Source organism: Plectropomus leopardus, chromosome 5 (genome assembly GCF_026936395.1).
Source record: "Plectropomus leopardus strain MGB_pleo_1.0 chromosome 5, ASM2693639v1, whole genome shotgun sequence".
NCBI classification, from domain to species: Eukaryota; Metazoa; Chordata; class Actinopteri; order Perciformes; family Serranidae; genus Plectropomus; species Plectropomus leopardus.
This window is the reverse complement of record NC_142180.1, coordinates 24,296,196-24,317,191: the sequence shown is the minus strand read 5'-3', so window position 1 is coordinate 24,317,191 and position 20,996 is coordinate 24,296,196. Positions and strand designations below refer to the sequence as shown.

The window sequence follows — 20,996 nt, the reverse complement described above, 5'->3', positions numbered from 1 at the left end:
ATCGCTTTGGAGTGACGAGGGTGTCTGTCACAAGAATGGTTGATGGGGTTTCAAACTGAATGGGCTCCTTTGTGCAACGGAGGGCAATGTGACTTTGAATTATGATGCCTTACACACAGAACTGTGGGTATCTAAAGTAGTAAAGAAGTCGTGATTGACAAAAAGTCAGGGTCAGATTTATGTACGGAAAGGCACGAAGAGAAAATCTGTACTGCATCTTGAATTAAGTTAGTCTTTACAATCTGCATTAGTTTGAATAAAGTTAGGTACATACCTAAAGATTACCAGAATTTATAAATTCTAAACAGCCTGCAAATGATGACTCATTGACGCCAGCATACACAGTGTTTTCAGGCTTTACACTTAGAAAAAAGCAAATACTGAAATAGTAAATAGAGTGGACAGCACGCCGAAGAGGGGTGGGAACTGATGTAGTTTCAATGATACCAATATTATCGATTCAGATTACTATTCCAATGATTTATTGATTTTTTTGTACTGATTCTTTATGGAAAAAAATAGTCCTTTATAGGTTCTCAGCATCAGTGTAACTGCTTTATGATATCTGAGTCTGAACACAGTGTAAATGAAATGAGAGCATATTCTACAGCCTTAAATTCATTTAGGTTTTTGTGGAGAAAGAAAAAAATCTGCTAAGTCCTAGTTCCTAGTGTTTCCACCATTACTTGAAATGATCATTTTGCAGACATTACAAGCATCACTGTTGTCATCTTCCTTCGTGACATGAAGTCACTCTTTGAACTGTTTCCTTAACTTTATTTCCAGTGGTGTAGATGCATGAGTTTCATTGTTTTGCATTGCACAACCAACATCAATAAAAGGAATTGATGAGCTCGGAGGCATATGATTCTGATGGATCAGACAATTTGGAGCTGGTTCTCAACTGGAACCGGTTCTCAATTCCCATCCTGAGCGCTAAATGAGTATTATTAGACTGATAATACAAAGCAATCACCCAAATCATGCAAGACCATGAATTCTCATGTGAGATGGTACCTAGAGACACACAACTACCAAAAACACAATTTAACATCCTGTTTTGCTGTAACAAGGATATCTACTGCAAAAGAGGCCAAGTACAATTTCAGTATGTTATATATTCTAATGCAAAGGTCATGGTTGAGAGTTTACTCACGAGGATATATTTTACTAGTTTCTGGTTTTCGAAAATACATTTTTAGTGTTATAATACTGAAATTATTAGCATTAGAACATGACAGTCTCATGCCTGCCATCACACTTAACTTAAAAAATGAAGCTGCAACACCAAAAGACAACCCCAACCTTGGTGGTATTTTTTAAATATTGTGCTTGGGTTAATTCCCTCAGTGCAAGAGGAAGATTATTTCATTATGTTGTGAATGGAGAAAAATTTAAACAAGTCTGCCTTTAACTATTTAACTGTGCTTCCCAAGAACAATCCATTACAATTTACTGTAGCCTAGAGACACCATTAACATTGACTGTATTTGTCCTTTTATAACATCAACATGAAGATCTGTATTCACACAAACACACAGATTTACAGCAAGCAACAACAATGAAAAGACAAATAAGGCTGCTGTTGGCTACAGCTAGCTTGTGGCCCCAAGCCACCTGTTGGCTTTTTCTCAAAACCGGCATCTTTTTCAATTGTTTCCAGTGAGGAGAGACTGAATGCAGTTGCATGTGGCCGCCAAGACAAAGAGAGCCGCGCCCAGTGTCTTTTTCCAAATCTCTTATTAATCTTTGAACTTTCCTGAAAGGCATTAATGATTTCACTGCCGCTCTTTTAGCTCAGGTACTGTCACAACAAAGACAGAAAAGCCCATTTTTGGGAGCAGATTGGCTGGTGGAAACTGGATTTTGCTGCAAAGTGTTGTGCTCTTACCACTGCACAGTTGTAAGTTTGATAACTGTGTCATCAGCCATCTGTTAAAGTAGCGTTACATTAGCTACCTAACGCCATAAGCAGTGTGTTATTGAAAAAAAAAATCACAGGGAACGCTTTTTTAGGAAGCGCTGCATCTCCTTTTCTGGTGAAGAAAAACGCAATAAGGACACATGCCCTAAGAAGCTGAATATCTGGGAGGTGTTCTCCACACTTAAAAGAGGATGCCTGATCACAAAGTATCGGCTTATGTCTTTCTTTCACAGGTGATCAGTTTAAGGTTACAGTAATATATCTATGTTTGATTCAGAACCACCCACCCCTTACTTGCAAACTGTAGATTTTAGGTACAATTGTAAAGTTAAATCACTTGAAAACTGATAATAAACCCCCAGTCCAGCTTCCTCTCAGTCTCCTCACTTTCAAACAAATGACCACACAGAGTTTGCAGCTAGTAAAAGGGCCACATATGCTAGTTTAGCCCAACTGTTCTGCTCTACGTAGCTGCTGCTGATCTCCTGTTAATGGAGTCCTCCAGCGGAGCCCTCCAACCCTGGTAGCCTCATTAGACTCTATGCCCGCTGTGTGAGATGAGCATGAATGGAGGGCAGCAGCACAGGGCCTCCTGGCTGCAGAGTTGGCATTGAAACTGGCATCTGGGAGCCCCAGACATGAGTAGTGTGTCTGATGGGATTAACTGGCTGTGGCGAGAGAGAGACAGAAGAGGAGAGGTTGCCCAAGCCTCCAAATTAACTCTGCAAGACTAAAGGCAATCATCAGGGAGAAGGGGGGGCTACAGGAGGACAAGTGCTGGTGGGATGGTTATCAACAGTGAAGGAGAGGGAATGGGAGACATCTGACCAGCAGGAGTGGACTTTGAAAACATAAGGCCCAATATTGTGTTGTCTGGAGGCTGCATTTACCCAGCTAGAGAATTCAAAGTCAGTGTGGTGGCAGGCCATTAAGTTCCTTTTATTAGGCTATATCTGCCATGAATTTAATGTGTATGGAACTGAATTTATGCCAATGTAAAGACAACGACTCTACATCAACTGTCGCTGACTTGTTTTTTGCATGTAGCCTCACAAACAAGTATTTCACTGCTGGAAGGACTGCCTGTTAATAAAACTAGGATGTCTATGCAGTCGAAAGTAGCAAATACTTTTGAAAGTGGTGCTACATGACCAGAGAAAACAGAGGAAAAGGGTGCTTTTGCTCAAGTAGAAACCTACAAGTAACAGAATGCGCCAGACCAATAAATACTCCTGCTGGTAATGCAAACTATGTGATAAAATGGTGGCTGGCCAGCAAGAAACAATCTCATATTACAGTTAAATGCTTTGATACAAAGCTGGTTGAAAACTGGTGAAGTACCCTTTAATATGACGCAATGTCTGCATGTGAACTCTAGTCACTTTTTAAATTGAAATAATTTTTAAATATCAAATAATATTCCACAAGAAAGAGCAAAGGTTGATGAAAAGTCTGCAAAATAAATTTAATTTGGTGTTCTTTTATTTTTAGTTCTTACACCTGCAATCATCTCGTGACCTCTTAGCTTCATCCCCTGACCCTTGAGAGGGGCTCTACCCTCAGGTTGGTAACCTCTCCTCTATATAAAGGTGTGACCGTTGCAATTTATCTATAAAACTATGCGCCTTAGAGAAAAAACACCTATGCCGACAGGGGAAACTTTTGAGAGCACCTGTTCCTCTGTGCATTGCCGTATTCTCACTGTGCTACGAGAGAGTGTTAGTATGTGTACGTGTCTGTTTGCACAGGATGTGTGTGTTTGCCCATGTGAGCATGTGTGAATGACAGGCATGAGTGGATCACCCTGCCATGACAGAGTCTATCGATCAGTGTGTCAGCGCCGGGGGAAAAGGTTAATCTGCCCGATGCCAGCCCCGCGCCTCACCCCATCTCTGGCCTGCCCTGCATCCCGCTCCAGCCCGCTCCCTCTCTTATCAGGATTAGAGGAGTGTACAAAAGGGCAGAGTATTCCCAGGACACACACTGACCTTCAGTAATCCCACCAACCTGCCGCTCTGCTTATAATTAACATCAGGAACAAAGAGAAAAATCCCCGGCCTGCCTGTGTAGCGCTCCTCTGACTGAAAGAATAAAACTGGGGAAGGAAAAAGTTACAGTAGAGTTAGAAACTGACAGCACAGAGACTTGCTGCAGTAATATGTTTTGAATGGCCAGGAGAGCCGAGCTGACATTCTGGAGGTGCTGACTAGCCTATCCCTGCTCCCCAGTGCACACAATCCTAAACACAGATTGGAGGAACATGCTGAACCAAGCAGGGAGTCAGAAAACTGTTCTCGGGACCAGCAGACATTACTGTGGTGAGGGAATGTTGAGCACAGTATGGAGGGCGTGTGTGTGTGTGTGCATGTGTGTGTGTGTGCTTGCTCACTCACTGGGTCTTGGTTCATCTGCACTATGAGTTGTTTGACAGCGTGCAGTGTGGGGTGGGCCCATGGAGAGGGATCCTGCCAGTGGCGATTCAGGTCGAAACCCATCAGAGAACACCTGTACGCACACACAAACATATACACACACACACACACACACACACACACACACAGACACACACACACATGCACACACAGATTTTTAATGGGAAACTATAACCCAGGAGGCCAAATGCTCTATCACACAGTGTTGAAGGTGCAGCATACGATGTTCAGACCATTGATATAAAAGCAAACTGTTGTTCATGTCCACACCGGCCAGCTAATCGCTGCCACTCTGCACTTGCATTTGTATAACTCTTTTTCAGTTTTTTGAACACTAAAAGCACTTTTACACTACAAACCACATTCACACACACATTCATACAATGGTGATCAAGGCTACCATACAAGGTGCCACCTGCTCATCTGTTAAATATTCACGCAAACTCACACAATAATGGCACAATTTGGGTGGTGGAAACTATTGGGGGTTCAGTATCTTGGCCAAGGATACTTCAACATGTGTTCTGAAGGAGCCACAGATCAAACTGCTGTTTTCCCAATTAGTGGACGATGTGCTCTACCTCCTGAGCCACAGCTGCTCCTCGGTGTGCGCTGGAGAGTGGGGCTCATTGCCATATGACCACACTGTTGGTGGTTTCAGTATAGTTGCTGTTGTTAGCAGTGTTAGCACTTTTAGCATGTTGTCCGGATGGCCTCATTGTGGAAATGTAATGCCCAACCTCCGGCCCATGATTCAGGTCTGCACCAAAATTTAATGTGATCTTCCTTGGCCAATACTTCACCCTTTCAACAATTTTCATGAAATTTGGGCCCGTGGTTTTTTGCAACCCTGCTGATAAACACTTGCAAATTGAGCCAAATACCTTCTTGACGGAGGTAATGATTAAAGATACTCTGCAGAGTTTTCGACCACTCGCAGTTCTGCGGAGTGATGTTTCAAGGAGTGGGTTTTATGTTTATCTTGTACACGCATACAGTCCTGCCAAACATCACTGTGTCCAAAATCACAGCCTCAGTATAGACACTCAGAAGTTTAATCCGGAGCTCAAGTCAGGATCTTAGACTTATGTATCATAATCATTTTGATTTATCACTGAAACTGACAGGGGAAGGGCCACCCGAAGGTAAGTTTTTCATATATTAAATCTGACATAATTGCATTCTTTTAGTGTTAGTAGACAGCTAAGTTACAAGAAGAAAATGTTGGCATTGTAGGTTTCTGCAAACCATGACTATGTTGCATTTGCATTTGCAGGTGTCAGTATCATATCATTGTTTCTAAAGTGACAAAGCATATGAGCTTGCTTTATCATCACACAGTCGAGGGGAGGGTGGATTGCGGTGGCACCCAAGTAAGATGCCCATCGAGCTGCAGGCCATTGTTTCTGACCAACAAACTACAAAACTGGTTGTGATTTAGTAAGTCATTGCTGTGTTTCCTGCAGCTTTTTAGTCAACAAACAGTGGGTGTTTTGTTAGCGGGATTGTGCCCCCAAAACTAGGTATTTTAAGCCAAAACTTGACCTGTTTCTAACCATGATCAATTAGCTCTTGTGCTTAAACATGACCAAACGTTAACACAGCATTGTTAAAAGATAAGGTTTCAGCATATCTGCTACATAATATTTAACATCCAAATGTAGCATATCCGTGGTTTGCAGAAATGTAAAATTTCACTTTTGTTCTGGCGGTTGGTTTGTAGTAGAAAGTAGTGTACATGACATGGACTTTTTTGTTCCATTGTGAGAATTTGTGGGGGCACTATGCAGCACATAAATTTCACACTCAGATTTCTTACACTCATAAAATGGTGGATGTTAAATTTAGTGCACTATATAGTAAATGGAGAGTGATTGTGGAAACAGCCAACGCAGGTTTCAGCTAGTGCAAGTGCTTTACAGGGAAGGAAATGCATTCAACACTTTCATTAGGCTTAAAAACACAATACATTTCCAAAAAGAAATTAGGAATTTTAGCACAACTTGTTTACAAAAACACTCCACACAATACCTTAAAGCAGATATATAAAAATAGATGGATGGATATAATGGAAAGGTGTAAAAAGGTACTATATAGTAGATGAGGATTGCTACACTCAAGTGTTATTACTTGTGTTAACCAGCAATAGCCATAATGGGATATTTGCATGTAAAGATTCACTCTGTGCTGCTCTATTTGTTGTCATGTGTATCTTTGACATTTACTGGAGCCCTTGGTAATGATACAGGAGTTACTGATACTCTCTAGAGCAACTGAGCAGAGCAGTGAGCCATGAACAAAATTCTCATCCCAGGTTAACTGACATTGATTCTTTGCTCTGCATGTATCCATTACAGTCCGCTCTGAACTGTATCCTGCAGGGACGGCTGTGTGGTATCAGTGTGTGTTAGTGTGTGTGAGAGAGATGCATGTGTATAAATGAGCATGTGTGGTAAGTGAGGTGAGGACCATCACTATTCACATTCTGTCAATGCGCTGCTCATCATGACTCAATGTGAAAGCAAGCTAATGAAAACAGCCTTTAAGCAGGCACCAATCACAGTCGATGATATTATAGAGATTGTCACTGTTGGGGAGCGACTGACATTCCCTTAACATATTTTTGGAGGCAGTGATGAGGCACCGCCACTAGATGGCACTCACAAACACACCGAGAGCTCACTGCTGATGCTTATCTCAGTGTGCATTAGTATTCCTGGGGCTGAGCCTATTAAGTAAAAGGCAATTATGAAGAAGGGAAAGAGAAGAGAGGAAAATAGAGAAGAGGAGGATGCCCACAGAGCTGCAGCAATAGTGTTAAAGACAGAGAGGAGGAGAGGATGGACACAGAGAACAGCCCTACGGCCAAATACTATCTTCTAACAAATGCACTGCTGTGAGCTATATGAATTCATTAAGCTCCCTAAAGGAGGAGTTAAGAGGATATAATCCCACGTAGCAGGATATAAAACCGTGTAATGTGTGAATTCTATGCAATGTAGCGATGCATTCAAATTAAGAGTTAAAAAAATGTTTGTGTACCTGTAGTTGCCCAGGTAGACTCCGTCAGGATTCAGCATTGGGACGATCTTGAAGATCACATGATCTCTCAGGACCTGAGCCACAGGGTGCTGGCTCACCAGGAAGTCGATGACACCTATCAAACACACATACATAAATCAGCACAGATGCACACACGCACAGAGGGAAATAGACTTGAAAAGAAAACCGAAGACGGGCTGGCAGTTAATTGAGTTTTGAGAAACAAAAGGAGAAGGAAGGACAGCGAGGGGGCATCGTCAGAATCGGAGGAGGAATAGGAGACGTCAAGCCTAAATCGATACAAATGGAATGGAGCTGACGGCGGTGGAAAAACAGACAGCACACAGCGGGCTAGAAGCCAACTCATCTGATTCATGATGATGCACACACACACACACACAATGATACTGTAGGTAGATCAGATAGACAAGTAGATAGATAGATAGATAGATAGATGACAAAGACATTCTTCTGTACCTCTCTACTTCTATCACCTCTCTATCCCTTCATCACGAGCACCATCTCTACACCTCGTTAACGTTAATGGACCTTCCTCAGTCTGTCTTACTGAGTCAAAGTAGTGGACAGGGACCACCACTAAAAGTAAGGCCTTGCCCTCCGTCCCTTTATCGCCCCAGCCCTCACCTCTTCAGACCGGCTCCCTATAAACAAGAAAGTGGGACCCAGAAGATGCGAACCTGCCCACTCACCTCAGTCTGAGCAGGAGGAAGGGAGCAAGGAGTCATTAAATCCTGCTAAAACTATTGTACTGCACAAGGAGACGATTTCCCAAAAGGCTCTCAGTTTTCAACCTGTTTTATTAGTTTTGAGACGATGCAACCCTTTGATGTGCTCAGATTGTGTTTCCTGTGATTTTATAAAGAAACTCTTGTACCTATTCCTGTAACATTCAGACATCACAGGAGCAAAGAAGAGTTTAGGACTCTAATGACATTTATGTTAAATTTAAATTTAAATTTGTTTTATGCCTGATGTTCAGTGTACGAAACATGGGGAGTTCTCAGCCCTTTGAAAACATCACCTGTGGCTCTGGAGGGAGCTTTCTAAAGAAAATGATGCTGCTGTTGTCAGCAGGGGTCTTATCCCTCCGGGTTTGGACACCTAAAATGTATAACATTTTTGAAGCTCAACCCATACTATGGACTTAAAATTGGAATATCTCGACTTCTGCTGAATTGTTATGACAATTCTTTTTAATGTGTCGCAAATCCTTCAAATGTAGGACTGTAATGGAGTAACCTACCTCTGTAATCTGGAGGGAAAGGCCTCAGTATTCAGGCTGCCCTCACCAAAAAAACAACCATATCGACTGTGCAAGCAGCTTATTACAATCCACACTTCCGTTTATTCTGAGGAGGTACCCTCTAGCAGCCGAAGTAATTATTACGGGAGCGGAACAGAAAGTTAGGTGAGATAGTACAGAAAGCAACAAAGTACTTGTAAATTTGAATAAATATGAAAGAAATACCTAAATGGTGGGCGGGAAGTGTAATGGGTGGGTCAAACACGCACAGGTCTTTCACACAGGAGACCAGTGTTTGTGTCCTGCGGCCAAAGCTGACTTCTTTAAATAATAGTGTAAAAAAGTTGTAATATGTTAGTATGTCTATCATACTGGGCCAGTTGCATGTGTAAAGTTACTTTTTTCTTTAAATGCTACCACCTTCTTTTCTTACCTAAACCTAAACACAAACAAGTTTGATAGCATAACAAAACCTGCTTTACAACGCTAAGTCTGTGTTTAAAACTGCAACCGTTAGGACAATCATTTATTTAATTTTGGAGCCAGTTATATATGTCATTTTGGCAGTTGAAATTGACCTATTCTGTCATTTACGTATGAGAGCATCGAATCTGCTGTAATGTGCGGGGTTTGTTGGATATTCGGGTAAATTATATAGAAAAGCAGTTGGCCTTTTTTTATATTGCCCTTTATACAGTGATTCAAGAAAGATGTCATACAATAAAAGTAATAAGATATTGATTAGAGATTATTTCTGTGAAAGACTTTGCAAGACAGGCATTTTTGCATTATTTTTGATAACACATGGACATTGAAAAAAATGTGTTGTGCAGCTTTATGTTTTAGGTTTCTGGTGTTCATGTGTAAAACATGTTTAACTACCTTTTTTTCTTTAGGAACATGTACAGTATATCACATCTTTATGTCATCTTTACGTCTTCATTTTTATGTCAGTATATATATCAGAAGCAAACAACAGCTAGTAACTGTTGCTAAATACAGAACATACATCATTATTATACAGTGACTATTAATAATGTCAATAAAATGTATAAACACCACATATATTGAACTCCATGGGACATGTTGATGTGCAGGACCAAATACATACAGACCAGTGGTGCTGCATCTGAATCAATGAAACAGGGCGCTGACCTAACATTAAAACTTTACCTTGACAAATAAAGGAGGCAGGAGACTCTCCAGGGTGAACACGAGCTGTAAGAAATACCAGCTTCTTCTCCCTCTCTGGACTCAGGTGGTCTGTGGGGGGAAAAGAGGGGAGTGAGAGAGGGGGAGGGAGGTGTAAAGAAAGGTAAAGACAAAGGGAAAAAGAAATGTTAATGCAGAAAAATTCCACTTGATGTGTAGAAAGCAACTCTAAAACTCCTGTTTTAGATAAGACTAATAACTGATCATCTTAAATTGGTATTTGAGTTAAAGACACATGTAGCCAATCACAGTGCAGTATGAGAGGCTGGGTCAACACACACACTCTGACCTGGCCGTCCACTTTCAGACAGACACACATGAATCAAACATCAAACCAACACAGGCCACAGAATATTCAAAGGGCCAAGGTGAATTATAGATCTACAGATCGGGATAAGGCAGCAACAGGTGTGACCTGATGGAGGTCTTCTTTGATTTAAGTCTTCATGTCTGTCTGAGGACTTCTCTCTGGCTAGACACTTCTCTCCTCCATCACTCTTACTCTGTTGGACAGATGAGTTGTATCTTGGGAGACTTTTCTTGGGCATTTCCATGATCATTTTTTGCATAAACAAAGGTTCATGAACCTTTCAACATACTTGTCAAACTGAAAAATGTTTAAATGGAGAGATTTTTTTAAGCAAAGTGAGAGGTTTTGGATTTTGCCTTTAGAACGTAGACCTTTGTCATTCTGCCTTCTGGAGATATTAACGACTGCACGATGTGAGCATGGGCAGATTATGAGACAATGTGCCTGGGCACAGACATGCAAATTAAGGCCCCACCACTGCTCCAGAGGAGCAAGACACAGACTTTGAGGTGGTGTTGCCTCTTTTTCTTGTTGTTTTGTCTTGTCTTGGTAGTTATCATTCATATTTTTTGCGTATTTGAGTTTCTATGGTAATTTTCTGAGTGGTAATTTTGTGTGTACTTGGGGCAGTTTTGCATCTATTTGGAGTTGTTTTGTTTATCTTTGAAGTAATTTGTAGCACCTCACCTCAAAAGACAGATTCAAATCATCAGTCATAGACCCCAAGATTCCTTCACGCTGAGCAGTCAAAACTTTTTTTTTTTTTTAGGTTAGTTATTTTGTGTCTCTATGGTTGTTTTGTGTATTTTTGTCATAATCTGGATCTCTTTAAGTGTCTTTGTGGTTGTTTGGCCTGTTTTTGTAATTTTTTTGTGTCTCTTTGCATCTCTTTTTGGTTTTTCTGTGTCTCTTTTGGTCATTTTGAGTCTGTTCCTGGTGGCCATTAAGTAACCCATCCATGACTGTGAGATGCATAAGGATTAATTCCAGAGATGGTCAATGGTGAAAATACCAGTTCTCTATTCCAAAAGTCAACCTTCAATTGTAGGAGGTTATATCACTGTCTACATTTTGAAGATCACTTTTGCACATTTTCCTCATATACTGTACAGTAGATGGACCAAATAACCATCAGTCTCCATTCTGCGTTCCCAGCCCAGTTAAGAATCACGGAGGTCAAAGTTTTGCTGTTTTCTTGGCCGGTGTTTCTCCTCTAATCTCTTGTTGCTAATGGGTGAAAGTGATTGCGTGCCTCATCGCTATACACAAACTTAATATCTTATCGATTCTTCCACCCGCTTGTGCTGAGCAAAGAAAATGCTAATTAGCAACAGGCTATGCACCTTTCCTTCTCCTTAATTCCAATTTAGCCTCAGAGCAATGTGTGTGTGTGTGTGTGTGTGTGTGTGTGTGTGTACATGGTGTGTCTGTTTGAGCGGTTAGGGGTCGTAAACAAAAAAAAAAAGCGTTGTTCCATTTAAGTACTCTCCCTCTGATTTTATTTCGCTTTTCTCTCCCTCTGCCCTTCACAGAGACAAATGGCTTTGCCATTCAGGAGTCTCCGTGGAGCGGGGCGGGCCGTTTGTTGTAAATGTGAGTGCTTGCGGTTTGGCCAGCCGCTGGGTGCTCGGAGGCTGTGAAATTCCATCACTTAGAAATTCTACTTTGGCCTCGACCCCAGGCCACCACACAGGCTGCTGATACAAGAACACACACACACACACACACACACACATTGTACAGTAGAAAGCTGCAATCAGGAAAGAAAAAAAAAAGCGTAGACAGACACGCAGCCATTCTCCCTACAGTAAAACCAAGAAGCCAGAAAGTTGTGAGCCAAACCAGAGGCAGCTGCCAAGGTCCCGACTGTCGGGGAATTCAACCGTCGTGGCCATGCTACATTTAGTCTCAGTGCTAGTGTGCCCTTGCTGCTTCATCAAAACAATCTCTTACAGCAGGCTCCTGGAGCTTACAATGGATCCACTGTTTATCCCACATCACTCTGTGTCTGTGTGTGTGTGTCTGTGTCTGTGTGTGTGTCTGTGTGTGTGTGTGTGTGTCTATGTCTCCTCAGGGCTCCCACAAACGCTCCCCAAGTAGTTGTTGTGTTTATGTGTCTGTATCTCTGCATTCCTCTGTATCTGGCTGTGCCCAGCCAAGCATTGTAGCACAAAATTAAGTCCCACTATTCCATAGTCACCTCAACACCCAGAGGGAACCTGCAGGAACTAAGTACCACAACTCGGCTGTATGTAAAGGAAAATCACTTTTTTCTTTTTTTTTTTTGGCTCAGGTGTGGGCAGCATAGAACATGAAGGTTAGGGTCAAGTTGTGGTTGAGCACAGCGCTGCAGCAGCATCTCTTGACCTCAGGGTGTCAGTAGAGATCAGCAGGCGGGGCGCCGTCATGAGAGGGAGAATAAAGAGAGAGAGCGATAGACAGAAGTAGAAGAGAAAGAGAAGGCGAGGGATTTGAGTGAAAGCTTTCGAAGGGAACACAAATGATCCTTGCTGGAACTCTTTTTCTGTCTTTGCAAACAGTTTTTTAGGAATGGTAGTGGGAGGGAAGAACAACTAGAGCAGAGTTTCAGCAGTAAATGCCTCCCATGCTGAGCTGAATGTCAAACCAACATCACTGCTATTTCACCTATATGAAATCCAATTTATCATTTTTCCTCTTTAACTGTGTTATGATGATTGGGTTTGCATTATCTGTGTACATTAGCACTGCAGCTAATGATTATTTTAATTATTGATTATATTTTTGATTAGTGGATTCATTATTTAGTGAATGAAATGATGGCAAAAAGTCAAATATGCACAGCACAATTTCCAAGAGCCAACTGTGATGTCTTAAAATTGGCTGTTTTGTTCAACTTACAGTCATTAAACCACAGATATTTAATTTACGTGTACATTTACGTTTATATTTAATTTAAGAAACTGAAAACACTTTTGCTTGATAAATGACTTAAACACTGAACTAATTAATAGTTGTTGAATCATTCTCTGTACATTTAAGTAAATTGGACTGTGTTGGGTGTTTTTAGTTTGTGGAATGGAAGTAAAAGAAGTATATCATGTTTTTCTGTACTCTGGACATTCAAAACCACTGAATATTTTTTGAATGTACCTTAAAGTTTATGGTGCACTAAGCACTAAAATTAGAGGATGAGGATGGCCAGGAATGTTGGTGATACAGTTTGCATCTTCACTTCCAGCATGTGTGTCTGGAAAGGAGGTTACAAGTATCTTCTGCTCTATGATTTTGATCGAAAAATAAATGCAAACACATTTGGTTTAAAGAAACATTGCGCAGGAGTAACCGTCATCTAGAAATGAGGATTGCAGTTTGCGGCCAGCGAAAACCGACCCCATGTGCCAAAAGTGAATTTTTGGTTAGGATACCTTTAATGTTCATTGTTCAGGAGATTTTTAACAGGAGCCGAATTACAGCCATGTGATTAAGACCGGTAAAAATACTGAACGCAAGTAAGTGTTCCTCTAACACCGTTTGGCTTTTTTCGCAGATGCCCAGCACCTGCTAATATGTGCTCACCTTTTTTCTGACCTGGACATTCAGTAGGTTTTTAAGAGCCAAATTATATATATATATATATATATATATATATATGAAAGAATCTGGCAGAGAAGGAGAAAGACAGTGAAAGAAAGTGAGAGAGGGCTACAGTAAGAGGGGTGGGGGCCAAGCAGAGGAGGGTAGATGTGACAATGAGTGAGTGAAAGCAGGAGAGGCAAAATTTATGCCCACACTTCCAAATCAAAGTGCTCCCTCAGCATATTTCTCACCTGCCAAAGTCACGCGCTGCACTGTACGGCACATTACTGCTCATTCTCTCGCAGCTTGCCGAGAGGAAAAAAAAAAAAAAAATTAAAGGATGTCAAACTACGATCAGCTCTGATAAATATGTAAATTACTGGAGAAAAGAAAAGTGCCTGTGAAAAACAACATGAATCTAATGGATTCTGAAGGTCAGTCCTGATTTTGCTGGTCAGCTCTTTCTGTGACAGCAGTCCTGGGAACTTTGGGTTCAATCTCATAAGTTGTGACGTGATGTAATTAACTGAGATCTTCTTCATCATTCTTCTTCGGCAGGTACAAAGGAAGCCCTGTCAAGACCTTCTTGAAGCATCATGGCATATATTTAAATACATTTAAAAGTAAATTTGATTCAAGGAGTTAGAGGCAGATTTTGCTTACTTTTTTAATATCGTCGGTGTCCAAACTTTGTGACATTGAAGGCTGAGGGACAATTCTAACACTGTACGACTGAAGTTATCTTATTGGATACTAAATAGCATCTTAGGTTTAATATTAAACCGGATGAAATATGAAATATTTAAACTCTTCGGCACACTATGAGGAGGGGATATGGGCTCTAGTGCAACACGCTGCAACCACAGTACACAGTGATACAATAAAAAAAACAATGTCATGCTGGCCACAGCTTTATAACACATTATACCACAAGTCTCAAACCAAGGCCTCTCTATATCTCGGCCTCCCCCCTCTCTCTGCTCTGTGGGTTTTACACTGTAATAAATTAGCCTCACTTTGGTGAGATGGCAACAAGACACGCTTGGCGCCCTGCTCAGTGCGTCATATCGAGGATGGGCGCGAGCTGTAAATTGTCACTGGCGTTGAATTTATACAGAGCCTTGGGACGAGATGCAGCACCGTGTACTGCCCAGCTGAGTGAGCCCCAACAAGCATCAAAGCTCTGCACCTCTTCACACCCCGCTCGCCCCACCCGCTGACACCACCCTCTGCCACCTCAAGGACAAACAGCGAGAGAGAGGGAGAGAAAGCAAGAAGAAAAAGACTGAGAGGGATGGGGGATATGCGCTGAAGTGCGGAGGGCTCTAAAGTGATAAGAGTTTTATGATGCTGTTTTCTTCCCCAGGAATTGACCAGGTGTGTGCATGTGTGTGTAGGTGCCGGAGAGCCTGTGGCGTGTCGCAGATTTATTCAGCTCATCTTATTGTGGGGAGGCAGGGGCACTGCCAAGGCCTCCTCACACATTCATAAAGCATCCCCTGTCACTTCACACACCACACATTACACAGCTAAACTCCGGGTGAGGTGAGGAGGGAGGAGAGAGATGCAAAAAAAAAAAAAAATCGTGATAACATGTGGCCACGGTGTTTTCACTGAACTGACAAAGAAAGAGAGCTACAGAGGGTGTTTACACAGACAGGGTGATGGACAGAGACACAGGGGATGATTGATACAAAGACAGAGGACAGCGAGGGGGAGACAAACAGTGAGACAGAGGTGAGGAGAGAACAAAGACGAGCAGAGGATCAGGGGAACAACACATGAAACTTTACTGAGCTTCTTTAAAAACTCACGTCCGCTTTTTTTAAATTTTTTAAATTTAATCTCTTTTCCTCTATGGTTCTTGAACCATTTCATTCAACTGTTAAAACTATTTGATCTTATCCTATCTCTGTTCAGCTGTACCTTCTGTAAATTTAATTTCCCAAAATGGAGGCAAAACTGCTGTTTTAAAGCCCTCAAAATTTTGGAGTAAAAACCTGATCGGGTAATACTGAATTCTGTTTTTTTGTTGGCCTGAAAGGAATAAAAAAGTGTTTCGTATAAAATAACTCGAATCTGCCAATTAAGTATCCATTATTTCTAAGTTATTGTTTATCTTTCACAATTGTAAAATTTCCCTTCAGGAAATGCTGATACTAAGACCCTGTCTGGACATAAACAGATATTTTGGAAATATCGATATATAATATAGATATACATTTTGGCCTCTCTCCCATACGCAAAGAGTTTTATATAACTCAAAAAGCTAATTTTTAAAACACCTTGTTAAGTGCAGATTTTTTAAAACTCCAGTTGTGGACTTGTAACACAGAGCATTAACACATGCCCACGTTGCTTTGTGTAATAAACATGTTAGAAACAAAACACTAATGTGGATTACAAAGTAAACAAACATTTTATTAGTGCTGCTTCGTCTAATGACAACTTTACACTTAAACTTAGTATTGTTCCACCACTTCAAGGATAAATGGAGACATCTGCCGCATCTAATGTTTTTGCTCCCCCTCAGCTTCTGCGGTTTAAAGTCTCTTAGAAACGACAGTTTTGGATCAGACCTGGTTGAACCAGCAGATGGTGGGGTAATTTGGGACAATGGGACAAATTTCAATGAGGAGTATAAGGAAAACTTAAGCATCAGAGCATCGCGCTTATCTTTGAGTGAACTCCTTCATCATTATATCAAAGTGGAATCAACAGCGATGAAATCTTCAGCAGGTGATTTGAAAAAGGACGTTAGTGCAGGTGAGTGTTTGGACTCCTTTTTGTGTTGACTGTGACATTTTGTGGACAGATTTCAATTTTAAAAAATGTCTGTATACGTGTTGACAAGACCCAAAACTCCATTTAATTACCATAATTATTATTTATGTCATAATTTGATGTTTGTTTACGCTTGTTAGGCTATGTGATTAATTTCCATGAATACAGATTTCTTTTACACTCTGAACTATGTTTTTGTTTTAACACTACACAGGCGACGTGCTTTGTTGCCTGGACACATTTAGCTCTGGCAATTTTTTCCTAGATGAGACGTGAAGCAGAAGAAGTTTTACTCTCTGCTTAAAGATTTTAGAATTTAAAACTTACATGTCATCAACTGTTTTGAAGTTTTATTTTTGGGCGAAGTGGACTCATTCCCTCCCATTTGAGTGCAGCCAGCGAGTTATGTTTATTTATCTGTTTTAAGTTTAGTTGTGCATATTAATGGCCCGGTTTATATGTAGTGCGAATGATTATTCGGTGCATTGCCATGTATTTAAAACAGTTCAACAGGGGATTTGATAATGGCGATGCTGACTGAAATACAACTGAGACCAAGACAAAGAACCATGGTGTCATGCATTTCTTTCAGATAATGATGCTCCAGAAAGAAAAAAAAGTAGCTGTGTGCAGCAGCATAGTATACTTGTATGTCGTTTGTGTTTTTTCATTCATCATGAATTATTGTCTTGTGCAGCCTGCTGTAACAAAATGTACATTTATGTACTATAATCGCAGTGACGCCAATATAGAAAAAGTAATTTTGAATTGGATATATGGACAGAAGAGAAAAACGGGTAAGATAAGAAGCAGCAAGGATAGAGAGATATACTGGGTGACGCCACTCTGAGGTATCTGTTGGGTCAAGTCACCTCTTCCTCTGAAGCATCTCTCTGTACCTCCGTCCCATCTTCTACTCATCTCTACATCTCTGTACCCGCCTCCCTCCTTCACTTTCTCTCCGTCTCCTTGGCCATCGTAACCATCTAGGATGTGTGTGTAGCTGAGGAGAGCAATCAAAAGCAGAAATGCAGTGGTCAGAGTGTGTGTGTGTGTGTGTGTGTGTGTGTGTGTGTGTGTGTGTGTGTGTGTGTGTGAAAGAGAGAGACAGAGCAGGTCTAGGGAGGGGATTACAATGGCCGTGTCGAGACACTCAGATTGGCATCACATCCAGACAGAAAGGGGAGGGACAGAGAGAAGGAGCAAAAAGAAAATTGGGAGAGCCATAAAGGGGATGAAGGATGGGGAGAGAGAAATAAAGAGAAAAAGAGAGAGACAGAGAGAAGGGCGGGAGCAGAGGAAACCCTTGAGATGACAGCATGTAAATACGCCAACGGCGGGCCTCTAAAGTGGAGATGAAGAGGCGGCAGGATAAAAAGCTCTGAGCGCTGTGTGATTATGGATCAATTTGCCGCAATCAAGCCCCCTTATGGCTGGTCCCTGTGAAATGGAGAGATTTCTGCTCCTCAAGGGCAGCCGTGATGACAGTGGAGGTCAAAGACGATGGGAGTGGCAGAGTGACAGAGGGAGACACGCTGACAGAGGGAGAGGAGCATCGGACGGACAGAAAGAAGGAGAGACAATCTGTTCTAAAAAGGTGTCAGCCAGCCATCAGCATTCGAGCCTGAACTGAGGGGCTTTCTAATTATGTTCATGATGATGAGGTGGAGGTTAGATGTGGACCTTTGGCCGCTGTTGACCAGGGAGCAAACTGCTACCACTGTGAGCTCTGGTCCTCTGAGGGTCAAAAATGAGTAGCCAAGTGGAAGCACCATGACAATAATGATCTAAATGACGATCATTTCACACAACATCAAAAACACCAACGTGATATTGAATTAGAAGCTGCAGCTGTGACCACACCCAACAGCGATGTCATAATGTAACGACAACGTACATATCTACATCGCTACAGCAAGGTGAGTCATTAAACCACTGGAGGGCAGCAAAAACAAGACTTTCAGTGGCGATTAAGCAGCTCCTTAACATCTAAGCACAACCCAGCAGGCTGAACTGCCCGAGGCATAGAAAAACAATCAAATGCTGTATGTTTATCAATATGCTTCTGAGGGTGAACCATATTAAGACATAAATGTTTAATTACCACCACGGAGCTTTGCTGTCATTCACTGGATCAGAGCTTGTAACAAAACAAGGTTGAAGGAACCATTATGTACGTCAGTGTGTCAGTCTGTCAACATGACCTTGTCAGACGAAGTCAGTGGAGGGTTTCCATAGAAATAAAGGCTTCCCACACATTTTACCAATTATTTTTTCGAAACTTTTCAATAATATTTTACTCGATTTCAATGACTTTATTTAAATAACTTAAAAATAGGTAGCTTTATATAGAGAAACAGCCATACACTATTAAACATGCACTTCCAAGGCATTTGCAGATAAGCAAACTGCTAGCATTTGCTAACTTTACTCTCTTGTTTTTCGACATTTTCGACTAGCTGCATATTGCTGCTGTCGTGTGCTAACCTCCTATCTCCAAAACTGCTATTATTGGAAAAAATGCTGCGTTTTAAAAAGGATCCAATGAAGATAGGTTTAGTCAAGAGCTTTTTTAAAATACATTTCATTGGTTAAGAAATGGTAAAATCCACTGATAGACATAGAGGGGGACTGATAGAATTACTTTCTGAAAAAAAAATTAAAATAGTGAAATGTCCAGATAAAAGATTTTCGCCTGACATCGACGATATGCAGATAGAGCAGACCGTAACATATGGATACTTTACAAAACGTCAAAGCCGCGTCTCTTTCTAGGGAAAAAGAAAAACTAAAAGATTGTAAATGGCAATGTAATTTCACATGTGTTTGTATTATAATTTGTATTATAATGATGTCTGTATGTATTAATTTCTTCTGTTTTTTTCTACTGTTTTTGACCCTGCGTGAACCTAAGCTTTCATGTAACCTCAATAAATTTGGCTTGATTGCCCCCTTCAGGCATCCTCCATTAAAGTGGTTCACTTACCCAACATAATGTCTGTATATTTTCTATATGCAATAACAATACCTGGTGATTCAATTAAACATTGATATTTTCAGTTAAATGGAAATGCCATCAAATTCAATCCAATATTTATATTTATATTTGATTAAATCAATAAAGTTAGTTTTATGAATATATCTTAAACAATAACCAAAATGATGTATATTCAAAAGTCAATTCTTAAACATTTCCAGACCTTGAAAAACATTTTTCTTATGTCATAATTTTCCCAGGAATGTCATGACCATATAAACCCTGGAAATAGATATAAAGGTAAACTATACAGAATTAGGGATTATGATTTATGAACGGGCTAACCAGCAAAAGTGAGAGGAAAAGACAACTGCAGGTTCAATCTCATTTGGAGATTTGGCTCTTTATATTTGCGTTTTTACTGGCACGGTGTGTCTTGGATGCCTGCTGATAACATTCTGGCACCTGGCTGCGACCTTTTTATGAAGCCCCAACCTGACCTGAGCACAGGGGGAACACACCTATAAATGTCCTGAGCACAAAAAAATAAGAAGAAAATGAGAAAATACAGGCAGAGCGCAGAGTCTGCAGAAAAAATACACAGCCACACACTTTTAGTGGGTCATAACTAATGATTTAGAAGCAATGCCTCTGTGTCAGTCTATAATGCCTGTATATATATTTAGGAAGCAAATTTCATTTTTTTAAATAATTACTTTAAATGCTGAAGTCTAAAACACGTAGTTACAGACCAGAAAAGGTTGGAAAAAATTCAGCCTTATGACCACTGTGTCCATACTGTGTCTATTGTGCGAATGTGAACCTTTATTCTTTGTCAGGGCCAACAACAACTTCAAGCTTTTCTTCATGCCTTTCAGAAGCAAGCCCGTATCTCTTACAGTCACACACTGTTTTATGGAGCCCTGTAAGTGTAGAGAACGAGTGTGATAGACAGTTGGCACAGAGGGCGAGACAGAGATTCACTGAGAGAGAGACAAAGAGGGAGCTCTGTCAAGTATCAAAAGCAATAGGCCCTTTTAGCGATATGATACGGACGTCTGGCGCAAAGTCAGAGGCGGGGACTGCTTAGGGTTTCAAGGCATTGGTCACAGGCGTTTCTGAAACCCTGACTTCTCCTCTCTTGCCTTCAGAAAATGATGACAGGAGGAGAGGAGCATAAAAAGGAGGGATGGCTGGTCTGTGCGCGGCATGATACAGAATCAGAGGCAGCCAGTAATAGCCTTTTTTGAAGAATGCGCCACTGAACTTTAAGGGCCGTCTTGCTTGAAAGGACAAGTTACAAATAGGAAGAAAGGAGAGGGAGAAATGATTTCCCAGGGATATACCCCCTACTGCGCTGCCCTATCGCCGCACCACAGTGTAGGAGTGTGTTTGTGCGTGTGAGTGTGTGTACTGTTCATATGTTGTGTATTTGGAAAATGCAACATACCAGAGGGAAAAACGGCTGAACGTGCACAAGCACACATACAGGA

The 20,996-nt window shown here is 41.1% G+C and overlaps 1 protein-coding gene across 2 annotated transcripts in view; it reads right to left on the bottom strand.

Annotated features, from left to right (window-relative positions):
• agbl4 (AGBL carboxypeptidase 4) overlaps positions 1-20,996 on the bottom strand; it is a 497,335-nt gene that overhangs the window by 27,391 nt on the left and 448,948 nt on the right. For both annotated transcript variants that reach the window (XM_088077779.1, XM_088077780.1), the window contains 3 exons: positions 9,836-9,925; positions 7,399-7,513; positions 4,318-4,429 (listed from right to left, as the gene is read on the bottom strand). In XM_088077779.1, the coding sequence (XP_087933905.1) occupies positions 4,318-4,429; positions 7,399-7,513; positions 9,836-9,925 (317 nt within the window). The remainder of the gene's footprint in view (positions 1-4,317; positions 4,430-7,398; positions 7,514-9,835; positions 9,926-20,996) is intronic.